This window comes from Dendrobates tinctorius, unplaced genomic scaffold, assembly GCF_039654945.1.
Source record: "Dendrobates tinctorius isolate UK_male_01 unplaced genomic scaffold, ASM3965494v1 ptg000157l, whole genome shotgun sequence".
Classification (NCBI taxonomy): Eukaryota; Metazoa; Chordata; class Amphibia; order Anura; family Dendrobatidae; genus Dendrobates; species Dendrobates tinctorius.
The window spans coordinates 2,010,860-2,027,425 of NW_027361824.1; the positions used below are offsets into that span (position 1 = coordinate 2,010,860).

General features: G+C 44.4%; 2 protein-coding genes across 2 annotated transcripts in view; both read right to left on the reverse strand.

The window, feature by feature from the left end:
- Window positions 1-907: 907 nt before the first annotated feature.
- The window catches only part of LOC141051429 (uncharacterized), a 233,229-nt gene continuing 217,570 nt past the window's right edge, over window positions 908-16,566 (reverse strand). The window contains 3 exon segments of the mRNA XM_073548361.1: window positions 908-2,811; window positions 2,814-2,976; window positions 2,979-3,072. Coding sequence (XP_073404462.1) covers window positions 1,631-2,811; window positions 2,814-2,976; window positions 2,979-3,072 — 1,438 coding nt within the window. The 3' untranslated portion in view covers window positions 908-1,630.
- Window positions 4,035-5,266, reverse strand: LOC141051394 (gastrula zinc finger protein XlCGF66.1-like). The gene is made up of 4 exons (XM_073548344.1): window positions 5,119-5,266; window positions 4,844-5,011; window positions 4,637-4,760; window positions 4,035-4,518 (listed from the first exon to the last, which is right to left on the reverse strand). Exons 1-4 carry the CDS (start codon window positions 5,194-5,196, stop codon window positions 4,385-4,387), a joined length of 504 nt encoding a protein of 167 aa, XP_073404445.1. The 5' UTR covers window positions 5,197-5,266; the 3' UTR covers window positions 4,035-4,384.

The following is a 16,566-nucleotide window of genomic DNA, read 5'->3' on the forward strand; positions in this document are numbered from 1 at the left end:
AGAAAAAATGATCTTTTTTGAATTTACCAAATGGCTGCAATGAAACAAAGAGAGAACAATTTGAAGGGGTCTGAATACTTTCTGTACCCACTGTATATATCCCTCAGTGGTGAATGTTTTTCAGCCCTTGCACTTAGTGCATAGGCTTCATGAGTCTAGGAGTCCCACTACCTAACAATTTTAACCGACTCTGTATTGGGCCTTCCTTTATGTCTGATACTGGGTGTATCGGGTCCCTCATCCAATTTTTGGCAGTTCTTGCATTGTCTGCATAGACTTTGTGAGTCTCGAGTCCCTCCTTCATCAATAAGCAGGATGTGTCTGACCATGTCACACACCACAGCCCAGATAAGGCAGGACAATGTTACAATCACATGTACCGGTGACCACCAGGGGGTGTAGTTTTATTTCTCCCTCCACTATGTCTGCTGGGGGGTGTAGTTTTATTTCTCCCTCTACTATGTCATCCACTTTAGTCATAGGCGAGGGGGAAATACAGTGAGAGATGGCCGGCTATTAAGGCTAGGTTCATACGTAGTGCAAAAAAATGCTACGTGTGAACATAGCCCAAGGGGTGGATGAGGCGTTTTTTTTATTTTTTAATTTTGCCCAAAATCATACCGATATAAATTACAGTTCATAAAACAAACCCTCAATCAACAGAAATACAAGTTTATTTTTGCAAAAGCAGCAGGGCACAAATAAATATAAATTGGTATCTCCATTACTGACCCACATTAAGGTAATTTTGCAACAGAGTGAATGCCAAAAAAGAATAAAAAAGGCAGAATTATTAATTTTTTCTTTTATTTCTATTGTATAATTTTTTTTTTCCAGATTTTCAATACACCATAGCTAGCAGTTTAAAGGGATATCTCAGACTAAATAAACATATGGCCTAATTTTATTATTAGCCATTAATATCAGATACATGGAAATCCAACTCTTAGCAATCCTTCTGGTGGGGAAAGTATGCTAAGAAACATGGTGGCCATATCATTCCACTAGGAGGTTTTAGTGAAAAAAATAGGACATAAATTAGAATTATAGCCTGCACCCATTTATCCATCGTCAGACCCAGGAGAAACGAGTATCATACATCTATCCAAATTTCCATGGCAATTCCTCCACAAAGAAGGTCTCACAATCCGTAAGATGTTTCTCCATTTTATCCCTTTTAGTTGTGTATGTTTTTGCCTTCTATATCTTTTTATTACGTAATTTGTTTAAATCATTTTTGTAAGAACTGTTTTAAAATGTAATAAATGTACCGTATTTGTTTCTGGTCTAAAAGGTACCCACAACCTCGAAGAGGGAAATTATTGCCTGGTTGTGTCACCTCGTATATTACAGAGTGCAGGCAGTGTACTTGTCATGTTCTTGGGAAAGCTGGGTGTACGGCTGTATTAGTGTGTTGTGCAGGTCAGGTCAATGAGACCGGTGAGTGGACGAGTAAGGCCACATTCACACGTTCAGTATTTGGTCAGTATTTTACATCAGTAAGCCAAAATCAGGAGTGGAACAATCAAAGGAAAAGTATAGTAGAAACACGTGCACCAATTCTGCATTTTACCCACTCTTGGTTTTGGCTTACAGATACTGATATAAAATACTGAACATGGCCTCAGTGTCAGAAACAGTCTCCCTTTATGGTCACATCCAAGTAACGTGTGCCGGGAATGGTCACCTTCTTGACACCCATACTAGAGTTTTCTGTACCAGGTTCATCTCTTTTGTGCGACTTCTGATGTTTAACAAGAACGGATTTACGGTTGAAAGATTTCCCACATTCTGAACATGAAAATGGCTTCTCCCCTGTGTGCATGCTCTGATGTTCAAGAAGAATGAGTTTACGGTTGAAACATTTTCCACATTCTGAGCATGAAAACTGCTTCTCCCCTGTGTGACTTTTTAAATGTTCCATAAGATTTGATCTGTGACTAAAACACTTCTCACATTTAGGACATGAAAATGGCTTCTCCCCTGTGTGAATTCTTCGATGTCCACAAAGATCTGACTTTTGGGTAAAACATTTCTCACATTCTGAACATGAAAATGGCTTCTCCCCTGTGTGAGTTTTTTGATGCTCCATAAGATCTGATTTCTGAGTAAAACATTTTTCACATTCTGAACATGAAAATGGCTTATCCCCTGTGTGACTTCTCTGATGTCTCTCAAGATGACCTTTAACCATAAAACATTTGCCACATTCTGAACAGGAGTATGGTTTCTCACCTGTGTGAATTCGCTCATGTGCAGCAAGACTTGATTTCTGAGTACAACATTTTCCACATTCAAGACATAGAAATGGTTTCTCTCCTGTGTGAGTGTTCAGATGTTTAATAAGAACTGATTTAATGGTAAAACATTTCCCACATTCAAGACATGGAAATGGCTTCTCCCCTGTGTGAATCCTTTGGTGTTTCTCAAGAGCATCTTTACGTATATAGCTTTTTTCACATTTCACACATGAAAATGGCTTCTCCTCTGAGTGGGTTTTTTGATGTCTCTCAAGATGATATTTAACCATAAAACATCTGCCACATTCAGAACATGAAAATGGCTTCTCCCCTGTGTGAGTTCTTAGATGTTTTATAAGATTTGACTTTTGAATAAAACCTTTCCTACATTCAGGACATGAAAATGGCTTCTCTCCTGTGTGAATTATTTGATGTTTAATAAGGACTGATTTATGAATGAAACATTTTTCACATTCTGAGCACAAAAACGGCTTCTCCCCGTGTGAGCTCTCATATGTTCCATAAGATTTGATCTGTGACTAAAACACTTCCCACATTTTGGACATAAAAATGGCTTCTCCCCTGTGTGAATTCTCTGATGTCCAACAAGATCTGATTTCTGAGTAAAACATTTTCCACATTCTGTACATGAAAACGGCTTCAGCCCTGTGTGAGTTTTTATATGTTCCAAAAGATGTGATTTCTGACTAAAACGTTTATCACATTCTGAACATGTACAGTATATGGCTTCTCTCCTGTGTGAATTCTTTGATGTGCAACAAGAATTGATTTCCTATTAAAACACTTCCCACATTCAGAATATAAAAATGGCCTTTCAAACTTGTGAATCCTCTTGTGCATGGTAAGATTCGATTTCTTTTTAAAATGTTTCCCACATTCTGAACATGTCAAACCATTAACAAGTTTATGTCCAGTGCTACTTTTGAAAATCTGAAGCTGTCTGTCATTAACTTCATTATAAGGAGATAAGATGAGATGTCCATGGGAGCCACCCATCCAATCTTCACCTGGGAAAAGGAAAAAAAAATCCTAATCCCATTAGTTGATGATATTTTATTCATTCTATGTGAAAAACTACATAAGCAAGAAATATATCAAAATACAATCAAAAGAACAGAGTTGGACATAGTACATTTACATTATATGTCCTGTGAGAATACAAATCATCTTTAGCATTGGTGCTGGAACAACCTCATCTAAGCACACAAGTAAAAAAAAATGTAATAAAATACAATAATGATAATGCACAGTTTCATATACAAAGATTAAAATTTATAATCTGTAAGTCTTCTACAAGGTCATTAATAAAGAAAAAAAAATTAGGGAGCATAATGTTTTGTATCTTTTTTTTTACTTAATTCCACATATTTTCCACCAGATCCATCATTCTCCAACCTTTATTGTTGCATAGTATCTAATGCCTTTCATAAAGCATATCTACATTACCAACACTGTCCTTATAACAGTGCTCAAGTCCTGTGGCTGATATTACCCTGCTAATAAGTAGAACTCCCAATACTGACCCCGAGTTACCACACTGGTCACTGTGACCACATCTAAGGGTGTTCAAATAAAAAGAGAACAAAAAACAAGAAAGGCTCTTACCATTCACCGACTCGGATAAGGGTTTTTCGAGTCCATTTGTCGTGTCACCATGATCTTCCTGCTAAGATCCCACATTTGACATGAAAAAAAAACAAGGAACCAACAATAGTTTCTTACATCAGATGAAAATCAAAAAAACGATTTGACCTTCTCAATTAGCGATCAGACAGCAACAGTCGACCAAATGTTTCACACATCAACATAAATGTTTCTTTAATTTCTCTAGATTGATAGATCTCGGAGTACAGAGCTGTTTTCATTGATAGCAGTTTATAGAATATTCAGCTTTTGCAGCGAAAAGCCTTAGAAGCAGCTTATTGGCATTGTGCAATTAATTTCATCTACATGGTAAAACTAAACATTTATCCTCATTGAATATTGTCATGTGGATGTAGAATCTGGTGGAAAATGAAAATAAACATTCATGAAAACAAAACTATTTGTAGCCGCTACTGATCCCAGCCGACATATCACCTAAATGCCACTGCTGGAGGTTAGAAAACTGTCATTACATCAGACTACAGAGGATTTCCTGAAACCTCAGATCCATCTACCTGATGATCCAGGAGGACATTCTGCTTCTCCTCTGGATGATCCTGAGAATACAGAGGACTGGGACTTCTCTCTGGTGGATTTCTCGGACTGGACCCATCTATAGGAAATATACACAGTGACTGAGTACATCGTCTACAGGTGATGATCAGATGATGGGGAGTCCAGGTGACTTCAGACCCGGCCTCTCCTCTATAATCAGTACGGTCTCCTCTTACCCGGAGATGTGAGGGGCCGGTGATCCTCCATCATGACGTCCTTGTACAGATCCTTGTGTCCTTCTAAATACTCCCACTCCTCCATGGAGAAATAGACGGTGATGTCCTGACACCTTATAGGAACCTGACACACACAATGATCCGCCATTAGCAGACCCCTCCCCCGGCGTTATTATATAATGTCCCAGCATTCCCGGCAGCGGTCACCTCTCCACTCAGCAGCTCAGTGATCCTGTGGGTCAGTTCTAGAATCTTCTGCTCATGTATCAGTGAATGAGGTGGAGGCTCGGTGATGTCACTCGGGGTCCTGCTCAGTCCTCCTATCCCACGGGGGGTCACACACTCCCCAGATGACGTCTTCACTACTGTGTGACCCTGTGTAAGGGGAGAAAATGATCACTACATCTATTCTAAGGATCCTTCACCTTTCCCGTCATTTCCCTGCTTTATACCTAGAAATCAGGGTGATGTGAAGCTCTCACCTCTCCAGTGATCCAGTAGATCATCTCCAGGGTGAGGTCTAATATCCAAGCAGCCAAAAGACTTCTGTCCTGCTCCATCTTTACTGGATCATTAATGAATAAGGATCATTGTTTTTCAAAGAACTTTTGCTGCTCTGCACCCTAAAAGGAACCTAAGGAAAAAATCAGGATTGAGAGTGAATTTATGGATGAATATCTTACATGTTTCATAAAGTGCCGGACAAAGCCTCCAGACCTGTCCTTTCCATTTAACACAGTCAACCATTCCCTCCTTCAAACTCTTCCATCTCTTGGTATCACAGACTTGGTCTTTTCATGGATCCCCTGATACTTAACCAATTGAACTTTGTGTCTTCATTTCACATGCGACTTTTTCTTTTTGCCTGCAACCTGCCTGCGACACCAACTCTTTTGTGGACAACTCATATAGGTCCATGTTTTTAAGTATCCCTTTCATAGGTTTATGGTTAAAAGAAGACACAAGTCTAATCAGATCAGTTCATGGCACTGAAAATTGGATGTGCTTAGAGCACAGATTGGCCAATACAGTCCACCAGCCATAGACAGACTGACCTTTTCTGGTAGGACCCGGAGGCTAATATTCATCACACATGGGTTAAATCTACTAATTTATAGGACGCTAAATAAAACCAGCTTCAGGCTATGGAGAGGAGATCAGCCACCTCTAACAGCGTACTAAAAACACTGACCAACAGCTCCGAACACAATAACGGCCATGACTGCATAATATACAAACGAGAGAATCCAGGAGCAGAAACCTCGGCATGACTATGATTCGTGCACTATGTAGTCATGGCCCTTGTCCCTGTTCGCACCTGCTTCATTCCCTTAGGAGGTGCTGGTCTGTGGTTGCGTTCTAGAGCTTGTTCAGTAGTGTCCTAGAAGACCTCAGAGCGGGACACACGTGTCCTCAAGGCAGTTGGGGGCTTTACATTTCTGGTAATTCACAGTAAATTGATCAGATGCAAATCCATTTTAAAAAAAAAAAATTTGGGCAAGGCTGACAACAAAAGACGCAAGTATCTCTCTCTCTCGATCTATCTATAGATACACACACAGAATCGAGGCCCTGGAGAATGTAGGAAATTTTCACTAGTGACCGTGCCCCTTTTTTGAGGAGACACCAACCCTAAAGCTTCCAGAAATTCAAAAATGCCCGTTAATGGTTGTGCAAGTGATTTGGCGGCTCCGGTTCCTCCGGGATTCCAGGAGAGCTTCCCTTTTTCCCGGATGTTCTCGGACACTTGTAGGCACATGACATGATTACCTTTAGCTCCGGCTAGACGGATCTTTTCACTCTGAGCCAAAAGACTCCTGAGAAGCAGCAGGTGGAGGGCTAAGCACAGGGCAGGAGTGTCCCCTTCACCATCCCCCATCCTTTACTGAGCTGACAGGGAAGAAAATACAAAATACCCCCCCGAGCTCTGGTCACTGCGCCTTCTCTGATCTCTGGGGGAGGTTTACTGATGAACTAGGTCTCCTCCATTCTCCTCAGTCCTGGTGCACCATTTCCTGTCCCCTGTAAACCACAACTCCCAGAATCCTTTGCTGGTCTCATTCTCTTTCCCTCAGTAGCACAGCCGCCCAGTGTATCATACGCAGAGTGTGAATCCTCCTCGCCCCATTTTGGTGTTTCTCCACACCACATGTCTATGTGATGTACAGTATATAAGGTGTTGGCCATAATGTGAGGATAGTATAAGGATAAGCTTAGGACAACATATGATATAGAATAAGGATAACAGAATTAGCATATCAGATAGGAAATGGTTAATGTTAGTACTAGCCCAGTGTGGGGGGGCACTAGTGCTGATAAAAGGGGGCCCTTCCTGTGTCAGTGTCAGTTAGTGAAGTGGAGAGTATAGGCCAAGTTCAGGTGGGGTGGGCTGCCAGGAGCAGCATGGGCCAACAGGACATTCCTGACGGACACTCTAACAGCGTCTGGAGCAGTACTGTGGGGGGCAGAGGGGGCCAACACCCCAGGCCCAGTCACATGAAGGGGCCCACCGAAAGTCACTGCCACTTTTTGATGAGGCAGGTCACTGCACAGGAGGAGAGCAGCAAATTGGAAGCTCCCCTGCCTGACGGAGATTCTGCGCTGATAGCACAGTTGCAGAGTTCCCTAGTACCTCCTGCACTGTACAGTGCTGACTGACCTAAGGACTGAGGAGGAGCTTCTTCTGGGTTGCAGTTTGGATTGGGTCCTAGTGCCCACTTTGTATTTCTCTCAGACACTTCCTTGTCCTGCCTCACTGCCTGCAAACTTGGTATGTGGCATGTCATGGTCTCTGAGGGTGAATGTGAGATGATGGGGGTATTGTGAGGGCTGAGGTGGGGGAGGGGGGACATGGCACTGGGGGGTGAATGTGAGAGGATGGGGGTACTGTGAGGTCTGAAGTGGGGGAGGGGGACAGGGCACTGGGGGGTAAATGTGAAAGGATGGGTGTATTGTGGGGGCTGAATTAAGGAAAGGGGACAGGGCACTGGGGGTGAATGTGAGAGGATGGGGGTATTGTGGGGGCTGAATTGGAGGAGGAGGACAAGGCACTGGGGAGTGAATGTGAGAGGATGGGGGTATTATGGGGGCTGAAGTGAGGGAGGGGGGACAGGGTACTGGGGGTGAATGCAAGAGGATTGGGGTATTGTGGGGACTGAATTGGAGGAGGACAGGGCACTGGGGGTGAATGTGAGGATGGGGGTATTATGAGGGCTGAATTGGAGGATGAGGACAGGGCACTGGGGAGTGAATGTGAGAGGATGGGGGTATTGTGGGGGTGAAATGAGGGAGGGGGACAGGGCACTGGGGGGTGAATGTAAGAGGGTGGGGATATTATGGGGGCTGAATTGGAGAAGGACAGGGCACTGGGGGTGAATGTGAGAGGGTGGGGGTATTGTGGGGGGTGAATTGGAGGAGGACAGGGCATTGGGGGTGAATGTGAGAGGATGTGGGTATTATGAGGGCTGAATTGGAGAAGGACAGGGCACTGAGGGGTGAATGTGAGAGGAGCGGGGTATTGTAGGGAAAGGGGGACAGGGCACTGGCAGGTGAATGTGAGCGTTTGAGGGTTTTTTGAAGGCTGAGATGGTTGAGGGGGACAGGGTGGGCTGATTATTATACGGTTTTGTTAGGAGATTATGTGCACTCTATTACATGTAATAGTTGCTGTCTGGGGGGCTGAAGATGGGGAGGTCGGGGGCTTTAATGTTCAATCTATTTTATTGAGCATTTTACAAACAAAGAATATATTATATGCAAACAGATAATATATAGAATCATAGAAAATATCTAGTATTCAAAAATGAGAATACAACCATCTATCAGTAAATCAGACATACCATGGTAGACAATAACAGTAGCCATATGGTGAACGCCAACAAGGTACTCAAGAGAGGAAGTATCCTCTATATTATGCAGAGGACAGACATAGGGTAAAAAAAGCAGGAAAGAAAGACAAGGGAAGAGGGGGAAAAAGGAAAAAAAAAAAGGGTTATGGATAAAGCAGTACTTAAGATAATGTATATATTAATATGCAAATTCCTATGTAACTGAAACATTCAGCGGAACAAATTATGGAAATCAGGTGAGTCCTGAAACAAAATCCATCCACTCCAAATCCTTCTAAATTTATCATTTGTACCATTGCAGTCTGCAGACAGCTCCTCCATTCTACACAGATTGACCATTTCCTTATACCAGTCTAATATGTCAGGGGGGTTTGTAAGCTTCCAAAACCGCGGGATTACCATTCGTGCTGCTGTTAGACAAAACCGAAGAATATCTCTCTTCTGAGTCCCTATTGAAGAAGGTAAAATTGACAGAAGAGCTATTTGAGGGGACCTTGCTACACGGTTTCCCGTGATTCGTTGATAATTGTCGAAAACCTTCTCCCAGAAAGGCTTGATCTTAGAGCATTCCCACCAAATGTGAATCATAGAGCCCACCTCCCTCTCGCATCTCCAACAAACCCCTGAAACTGCTGGATATATTGCATGTAGTTTAGAAGGGTAATGATACCATCTCACAAGTATTTTATAGTTCTTCTCTTGTGCAATCCCAGCGCTAGCAAGTTTATGAGTGAAGAGAAATCCCCTTTCCCATTCCTCAGGAGACAAGCTTATCCCCAAGTCTCTCTCCCACGCCTGCTGAAATGTTAACTTCTCCACTTCACCCTCTCTGCTCCATCCCCCATAAATCACAGATATAGCATGTGGAGGCTTATTTTCCTCTACGAACAATTGCTCAAAAAAGGTGGTTTGAAATCGAAATTTTATCAAAATGATGTGTTACTAGGAAGGATTGTAATTGCAAGTATTCAAACCACCTAATTTTCTCATTTGGAAACGGAGCCTCTATAGAGACAAAAGAAGGCAACTCCCCATTCTCTAGCACCTGAAACAATCGGGTATCCTCCAGTGCCCTCCGACCGAGAAAAGATCCGCGCAAGTATCCAGGGAGAAAGGATGGATTGAAAAACAATGATGTAAGTGGGCTAATATTCCTATCTGGGAACCCCTTCTTTCTCAGAGTGTGCCATATTTTAAGTGTGTCTCTAGTTAAATTACAATTGACAATAGTCAATGACTCCCCAGAACACCACGGCAGATGTCTTAAAGGGACATCCAAACCCTCCTGTTCCACCCCCTCCCATTGTTTAGTGACAGTCTAGAATCCTAAGTAATATAGTAGCCTGAAAATACCTCTTAAAATTGGGAAAACCAGCACCACCTATAGATTTAGGTCGAGAAAGGGTCTGTATGCTTATGCGAGGTTTAAGTTTACCCCATATGAATTTGGTTAAAGCTGATCAAAATTTACAGAAGAAACTATGAGGGGTGGGGAAATCGGTATAGTTTGGAATATGTATAAGAAACGGGGTAAAACGTCCATTTTGATAGCATTCATCCTTCCAAACCAGGATAGTTTAAATTTACTATAATTCGCTAGGTCTCTGTATGTTCTGCTTAATAAAGCTTGATAGTTAAGCTCGAACAATTTATTAGGATCAGAAGGGACCACGACCCCTAGATATTTCAATCACTCTTCTTGCCATTTAAATGGAAATTTATTCATGATTTGAAGGACCTCATTCTGAGAAAATGATATATTTAAGGCTTCTGATTTGGAATAATTAACTTTAAAATTACTAAGTGATCCGAACCTATCAAATTCTTTTAAAATCATTGGAAACGATATTTGTGGTTGTGAGATATAAAGGAGTAAATCATCTGCATACAGAGCTGTTTTATAAGAGTTAGGTCCTATCGTGTATCCATGAATATTGATATTATTTCTGATAGCGTTGGCTAGGTGTTCCATTACCACTACGTAAAGTAATAGAGAAAGTGGGCAGCCCTGTCTGGTTCCATTGTTGATCTTAAATGGGAGGTCGGGGGCTTTTGATACTTATCTTAGCTCAGTCCTTTGCGAGTATTAGTATAACAAGCCCCCATATAGTAACCATGACCTGCATCACATTTAAAGGGAATCTGCCACCCCCGGACATATATGACCTATTAATATGGGCATATGTGGCTCCCCAGGAGTTCGGTTACCACAGTGGCCTTACTATCCTCCAGGGGGGAGTGATGTCATGCCTGGAAGCAAGGAAGGGATCCCTTTTTCAGGCAGTTCCAGCATACAACACAGTTCCTGCTCCAGGCCAGCAGGGGGAGCTCTAAACCCAACTTGAGGGGAGCTGCTCTCTCTGGTCAGGAGGAAGAAGTTAGGGAGTTAGAGCCTGAACAGGGTGAAGAGAGGATGTGCGGAGAGAAGCTGGGGACGGGAGCCATAGCAGAGCTCATCCCTAGGCTTAAGCGCCAGAGACCAGACCCTAGAGTCCGAGGCTGTGTCAGTACTAAAGTTCCCACAGCAGAATCCAGAGGACCGGAGGCTGCAGATCCTCTGTCACCAACTGACACTCGACGACATAGCAGAATGTGTGAGCCGGAGACGCCAGAGAAGAGAGATCCCTGAAGCAGGCTACAGATGCCTGTCATGCGAGTGGAGTTCTACCTAAGTAGCAGAAAGAGGAACTTGAAAGGAGTTCACAGCAGCAAGTACCTCAGAGAATAACGCTAGAAAGGAGGTCTCACAACCCACCTGAATAAGGAGATTCCCAAATTGCTTCCAGGCTGACCGACTCCAAAACCATCTGTAACCTGAGCCCCGGACTGTACCTATACAGCTCAGTAAAAGGTAAAGGAAACTTCACTCTGTATGTGTCCTCTAGTTATTCCTGCATCACCTATCCAAAACTCTGCTACATCTATCATCCTCAAACACAACATCTTTACTACAACAACTGCCCTGGGACAAAGCTCTGCCTGTGGGGAGCTATATCACTCTGCTGCATCACCATCAGTCCCAGAGGATCTGCCCTGCAGCGCTGGTCACCTCAGATCAGGTACCACAGGTGGTGTGACGAACACTTTACAAACTCTTTATTTTTCCCCTGTAAATATCCCCTTTTATTGGACACCCAGGGCCACGGACCGAGTCACTGCCGCTGTGACACATCCATCCCTTTAAGAACCGGCCCGGTACCGAGTATCCCCACTGCCCTGTCAGGCGCTCCAACAGCTAAGATTAACTATTGGGGGAAGAAAATGTCTAACACCGGAGAAGATTTAGCGGCGGGCGCAGCCGCAGCCCCCATGGAGCCGCAAGATTCAGTGGCAGGCACAGCTGCAGCCCCCATAGCAGAGCAGAATCCAGCGGCCAGTGCAGCCACAACCCCCAGAGCGCAACAAGATCTGGCGACCGCCGCTGCAGTCCCTATAATGCTGCTATCAATGCCATATATACCAGGAGCGGCCTGGCTACCGCAATATTCAGGGGAGTCACATACCCTGAGCCATTTCAAGGAGAGACTGTGTAGTTTATTTGAAGTGTACCCCCTGTCTGAGAGCCAAAAAGTAAATATTCTCATTGGACAGATAACTGGTGCAGCTCAAAGAGAAGTAAAGTCCTGGCAGGACACTGATCAAGAGACTGTTAAGCAAATTCTGGCTAAGCTGAGGGGCACCTTTGACACCTGCACTGCAGCAGAAAAAAAAATGAGGTTTCTTGGGTGCAAACAAAGGGTGCCGGACAGTATACGGGACTATGCTCTTAACTTTCAGGAGGCGCTGTGCTCCATAAAGCAGATTGACCCAGATAGCGTGCAGGATGGAGACAGATTGTTAAAGGAGCAATATATTGAGGGACTCCTATCCAGCACCCATAGGACAAAGCTGTGCATCATATGCCTACAAAACCCTGACCTAAGCTTTGTAGACTTTAAAGATAGGGCTATCCGGGTGCTGCATGAGCCAAATGTCAGCCGCCTAGTGCCCCCTAGGCGCCCAGCAATTACATACCACCAAGAAGCAGCATCTTTCCCTCAGGCCCTTATTGAGGCCAACTCACAGACCCTGGATAATGATCCATCTGCAAAACTACATCTTCAGATCCAGGAGCTGACCAAAAGTATGGCTGCACTAGAAAAAAACGTGCAGTCCATGTGTAGGTAACAGCAGGTTCGCAGGATGCAGTGACGAGACGCGAGACTGGTTGAACTTCGGAAAGCAAACTTTTATAAATTGAAGCCGCTAGGGCTATACTAAGCAACCAAAAAAAAGGGATAACAACAGTTGTCCTCGCAGGGACTCAGAACAGCTGAATACTATTTGAAAAGAACACGACTAACCCAGCCGAGGCCGGTTACTATGGGGCCGCGGTATGGCCGTCTACGGGTCCTTATTATTCTGACTCATGGATATGTAGAACGTATGGTGCCTGGATAGACCTCTATTTCTGGGCCCTTTCCGTATCGACCTGTACTCACGTTCATACCGATTAATCAGACAGCTTAACTCAGCCACAATCTCAGGTAAGAAGACTCCAGGAAAAGAGGGATGCTTTAACTGAAATTCTTGTATTATGATGAAAGCAGCAGGTAAAAAGGAATATTCTTCAGAGGACATGTAAGAAGATGCATACAGATGGAGGGACGATCACAAAATGGAGAATAAGGGAGGGAACAAACATACATCACAGGACTACAGGGAGAGAGTTGGGACAAAATACAGGGAAAGGCAAACTTCTGCCTAGCAACCGGGATACAACACAAGCAATGCAAATATTAAATGATTTCCCAAGTCGTGGGACATGACACTCCCCATCTGAAATCCTTGGATTTCACGATGTCCGTAATTCTTCGAAGTCGTTCGAACCTGAAAAATAAGAGAAAAGAGAAAAACATGTATGCAATAATAAACATCAAACATTTTTAAAGTCCAACTCATTGTTGTTGACCCGTAGATCACACCGGAAGATAAGTCCAAGTCTATTAAACCCATCTTCGGATTGGGGAAGCCGCAAACATGCCAACTCTTCCACCAACCCAGCAATCCAATGGCAATGTTCAAAGTTCAATCAATGGAAAATGTCAATGTTCAATAAAACTGGGGGATGAGGAGGTATGCTCCCCGCCGTGAGCAACGTCAGGAGCAATGTTCAGTTCATGTGATGTCCTCCTTTGGTAGAAGCAGCACGAGATCAGTGACCGGACGGAAGAAGGTTCGGGTAGAGCCCCCTTTTGTCACCTTAACTTCTGTCTTACGTGTCTTTCCGTCCTCGCTGGGCATGACCTTGGTGATAAGACCCATTGGCCAGTCGTTACGATGTGCCTCTTTGTCTTTTAAGAGGACAAGGTCTCCTTCTTGGAGATTGGGACTGGGTGTCTGCCATTTGTGACGGTTTTGAAGCAGGTGCAAGTATTCTGTCTTCCAACGGTGCCAAAACACGTTAGCTATGTGTTGTACTTGCTTCCACTGACGTTTGTAAATGTCCTTGTTATCGAAATTCCCGGGAGGAACTGTAGCAGCTCCAATCTTCTGTGTAAGAAGTGTAGCTGGGGTAAGGATTATTGGAGCATCAGGGTCAGATGATACTGGGACCAAAGGTCTAGCATTTATTATGGCTGACACTTCTGCGAGGAAAGTGACCAGAACTTCATGAGTAAGGGGAAGTTTATGGTCCAGCAACATGGAGTCAAGGATCCTTCGTGCAACTCCAATCATGCGTTCCCAGGATCCACCCATGTGTGAAGAGTGTGGAGGGTTGAATACCCAAGTGCATCCATTGTCGGACAAGAAATTGTCAAACTGCAATTCCTTGCAGGCTCCTACAAAGTTGGTGCCGCAGTCGGACCGGAGTTGCTTTAAGGACTTCAAGGATTTCTTCCATGTCTCCCACCTTTGCTGTTTCTGAGTCGGCAGCGGGGTGTCCCAATCAGTGTTCTCGGCAGTGAGCTGTCTTAACAGTATCTTGCCTTGAATAGTGATGGGTGCTACAAACCCGAGAGGATCGTAGATGCTGTTTATGACAGATAGGACTCCTCGTTTGGTAAAGGGTTTGTCACAGGGCGACACTTGGAAGGTGAAGGTGTCCTGTTTGATATCCCACAGTAGACCAAGGGTGCGCTGTGTGGGAGGAACATCAGAACCTAGGTTGAGGTCCTTTAGGTTCGTGGCATGGTCCTCAGATGGAAACGCGCTCATTACCTCTTGACTGTTAGAGATGATCTTGTGGAGTCTGAGGTTTGATGTGGATAGCATTTACTGTGTCCTGGAGAGTAGGTCAATTGCCTCTTCACTTGTGGGCAAGGACTTGAGCCCGTCGTCTACGTAGAAGTTCTTCTCTACGAATTGACGAGCATCGGATCCGTACTCTCTCTCACCTTCCTGGGCTGTCCGTCTCAGTCCGTAGATCGCCACAGCAGGTGAAGGACTGTTGCCGAAGACATGGACCTTCATCCGGTAGTCTATGACTTGATTCTTGACATTGTTGTCTTTGTGCCATAGGAACCTAAGATAGTTTCTGCTGTCTTCCTTCATGATGAAGCAATGAAACATCTGCTGAATGTCGGCCATTATAGCAACAGGTTCTTGTCTGAAGCGGATCAATGCTCCAAGGAGGTTGTTGTTCAGGTTGGGTCCAGTTAGTAGCAGGTTGTTGAGAGAGAGGCCTTCATACTGAGCACTGGAGTCAAACACCACTCTGATCTGGTTAGGCTTGTGAGGGTGATAGACACCAAAGGATGGAAGGTACCAACATTCTTCTCCTTCCTTCAGTGGTGGCGCAGGTTCAGCATGATCTCTGTCAAAGATGTTCTGCATAAAGTCAATGAAATGCTTCTCCATCTCTGGTTTCCTCTTTAGGGTACGCTTTAAGGATGAGAACCTTGCAGTTGCTTGCTGCAGGTTGTTCGGCAACCTCGCTCTTGGGAAACGAAAGGGTAAAGGAGCTACCCAACTGTTGGAGTCATCTTGAACAAATTCTTTGTCCATAACCTTTATGAATTCTTTATCTTCCCTTGTGGGTGCTAACTTGTCTTCATTTGTGGAATCGAACACTGTTGACCCGAGGTTTTCGTCCCAGGGCTGGAGCATGTTCATGTTGTTGAAGGATTCCTGTTGCCTCTTGGTGTTGCTCACTTTCTCTTTCACCCAGTAATGATGTGGGCATGGCTGAAAATGAGTGCTGCGACCATTTGGCAAGATGTGTGTTTTGTAAGAGGAGATGTTATTAGGTCTTTTCATCTTGAGTATGCAAACATTGCCTATAATTACCCAGCCTAGATCAAAGCGTTGGGCAAATGGTGCGTCGTGTGGTCCGTTAATTTGCTGACGTACCTTGTGCAGCCGGAGAATGTCTCTGCCAAGCAGAATCAGGATATCTGCGCTGTTGTTGAGGGCTGGTATCTTGTTTGCTATCCCCTTGAGATGTGGGTGATGAAGAGCAGCCTCTGGCGTTGGGATCTCTTCTTGATTGGATGGAATCTGGTTGCACTCGACAAGTGTAGGTAAGGGTATCTCTACGGTGTTGTCGAGGGATGTCGCTATAAGACCACTGGCCCTTCTCCCAGAGACCTCTGTAACACCGCTGCAGGTACTTAAGGTGTAAGGGTAAGCATTTCCCTTTAAGTTAAACATATCAAAGAGTTCTGACCTTGCAAGTGATCGGTTGCTCTGATCATCCAAGAGGACGTACACCTTCACGGCTTTCTCTGGGTGACCGTTGGGATATACGTTCACCAGGCAAATCTTCGCACAGGACTTGTCCCAGAGACCTTCTCCGCAGACTTCTGTGCATGAAGAAGATATTGTGGTATGACTTGCAGTTTGAGCTGCGTCCTCCCCGCCATGGCTCGTGGTGGGGGAAGGAGTACGTGTAGAGTCAGGACGGTATGGGTGGAGTGCCTTGGCCTTGAAACATGGGGAAGTATGGAGTGGCATATGCATTTAGTCCAGCAACTGGTTTGGTGGGTATAGTTTCTGCTACGTGCGGAGGTGGCACTGTGTGGTTGTCGAGGGTATAATGACCTGCCGGCATATTGGGTTGCATGTAGGTATTAGCCTGTGGAGTTTGGTGAGATGCAGGGT